Raw genomic sequence first — 2,085 nt, 5'->3', positions numbered from 1 at the left:
ATTGATGGATGGTAAACCAGGACGACAGGTTGCCACATTAACAGCACAAATAAGTTCTAAAGGTGTTGGGGGAGGGGAGCTTTAAAATTTCTCCTCTTCATAGGCTCAGGTAAACAATCTCAAGTGTTATGAGCTACAGTTCAACAAAGACTGACAGAGTTGGGCCACCACAGGTGGGCAAGTCCGGTTGGTCCCGCAGAAGAAGCTGGCATCTGGGCAAAGCTGGTCGTCCCTGACCCCAGGAAAAGAGCTGCTCACCTCTCCGAGATTTTGTTTTCAGGAGTCCTTACTCAGAAAAACGCCCCTTTCTGGGGAGGTACAGGAAATTACAGGTCACATATATGGGGAAAACCACATCTTCATACTCGAGATTCATCACCTCGAGCTCTTCATCCTTTCGCAGGGAAAGCACCTGGTATTCTGTCTCCTTCCGGAAAATGGCTCTTCCAGCCCTGTCCAAGGAGGCCAGGCGCAAGCGGAACGCGACCTTTCTCTGCCAGAGTAAGCTGATCCTGCGACCGCAAGAGTTGATCAGTGCGCTGCGCTTGAAAATGATACGCCGGTTGGCATAGCACACCACGAAGTCCCAGCTGAAGTTGAAGCCTGCCCACCGCCAGGTGCACTGCTCATCCCTGAGGAGCTGGCCCCCGCACCGCATGCTGGTCCTCTGGAAGTCGGACACGTAGACATCCACGGGCCCGCGGCCTCTGGTCTCCCGCTCTTTGTACACTGGGGTCAGCCAGGTAGCAGGGATCAGCGCATCCTGGTCGATGATGCGTGCTGACGGCAGGTCGCAGATTATGTAGTCAAGCCGCAGCTGTTGGAATGCTGGCACGAAGGCTCTGCCCTGCTCGGTCTCCAAAAAAGGGGTGCCCTCTGACTCCTGCCTGGCCCCGGCAAACCACGAGTTGGCGTCAGGCAGTAGGTCTCTGCGGGGGCCTCTCCATGTCGGCTGCAGCTGCAGGAACATCCACTTTTTCAGCATCGTGTACACATCCATCTCTACCTCCATCACGAAGAGGTCTGAAGAGGCAATGACCTCTTTCATGAGATCCAGGCTAACTTCTCTCAATAACTCCTCACTATGCTGGGTCATCAGGTTGTCCAGCAGCCACTGAAGGCACATGGCCCTGATGTTCTGGAGTCCGTAGCTCTCAGCAGAGTAGTAATAGCTGCACACGGTCTGATCACTGACAGTCTCCTTCATTATCTCTCCGCACTGCTGAATCAGATTGTCTAGCTGCAGCATGCTGGCTGTGGCCAGCATGGGGACCACTCGACCGGGTGGGATGAGCACAGAGCCTCGGTACAGGGAACCTAAAGCCTCGTGTAGCGCCTCACAATCAATGTTCTCGTCAGGCATCTGTAACTCTACAGTATTCATGAATGTCTCACACCACGCACCACTGAACATGCTAGCAAAGTATCCTGACTGGCACAAGTAGACCTTGTGCAAGTTCCACTCCTCCCCCAGGGCACGGATCTGCACGTCACTCCCTTCTCCTCTCAGAAAAAGTGTCTCATAAATGGACTCTAAACTGTCTTTTGCTCGCTTCCTGTGGGGCGCTTTTGCGAGCTGCCCTTCTGGGCCTGTCTTCCGCTTGTGGCGCCCTTGACTAGTGCTGGGTCTGGCCTCTTCACTCTCCTCCCCTTCTTCTATCACTGCCTCCTCGGCCTCCTCGGCCTCCTCCTCCCCCTCAGGGGCACCTGGCTCGTCTGGGGCATGCCCCACTCTGTTCCAGGGCATCCGACTGTTTAGTGCTCCCATGGCTTTTACCTCAGGGGGGACAGAGGGCAAGCTTCCTCACCAGACGCCGCTGTCACTGGCGCTAGCTCAGCCCACGGTGCTGTTGGGTACGGTTGATGTTTGTGACGTCATCTTGGACGCCACACAAGGCCACGCCCACTAGGCTTTCCCCTACCCCTCCCACTCCCCATCACAGGATAAGTACACTCTGTACCAGGAATTCCACTCTGTGTATCTTTCCCTCCAGGGATGATTTCTCTGGGGCTCCCTTCATAGGATAATGGTGGAACAGAGGACTTTGTGTATGAATTTTACCCATGAATTTTAAGAACATAATT

The 2,085-nt window shown here is 54.5% G+C and overlaps 1 protein-coding gene across 1 annotated transcript; it reads right to left on the bottom strand.

The window, feature by feature from the left end:
- Positions 1–286: 286 nt before the first annotated feature.
- Positions 287–1,768, bottom strand: LOC120881631 (germ cell-less protein-like 1). The gene has a single exon (XM_040265319.1). The coding sequence runs from the start codon at positions 1,766–1,768 to the stop codon at positions 287–289; it is 1,482 nt and encodes a 493-aa protein (XP_040121253.1).
- Between the last annotated feature and the right edge of the window lie 317 nt (positions 1,769–2,085).

This window comes from Oryx dammah, unplaced genomic scaffold (assembly GCF_014754425.2).
Source record: "Oryx dammah isolate SB20612 unplaced genomic scaffold, SCBI_Odam_1.1 HiC_scaffold_23, whole genome shotgun sequence".
NCBI lineage: Eukaryota > Metazoa > Chordata > Mammalia > Artiodactyla > Bovidae > Oryx > Oryx dammah.
This window is presented reverse-complemented; position numbering and strand designations above follow the sequence as displayed.

Coding starts and splice junctions, on each gene's coding strand:
- LOC120881631 (XM_040265319.1), bottom strand. CDS start 1,768: ATGGGAGCACTAAACAGTCGGATGCCCTGGAACAGAGTGGGGCATGCC.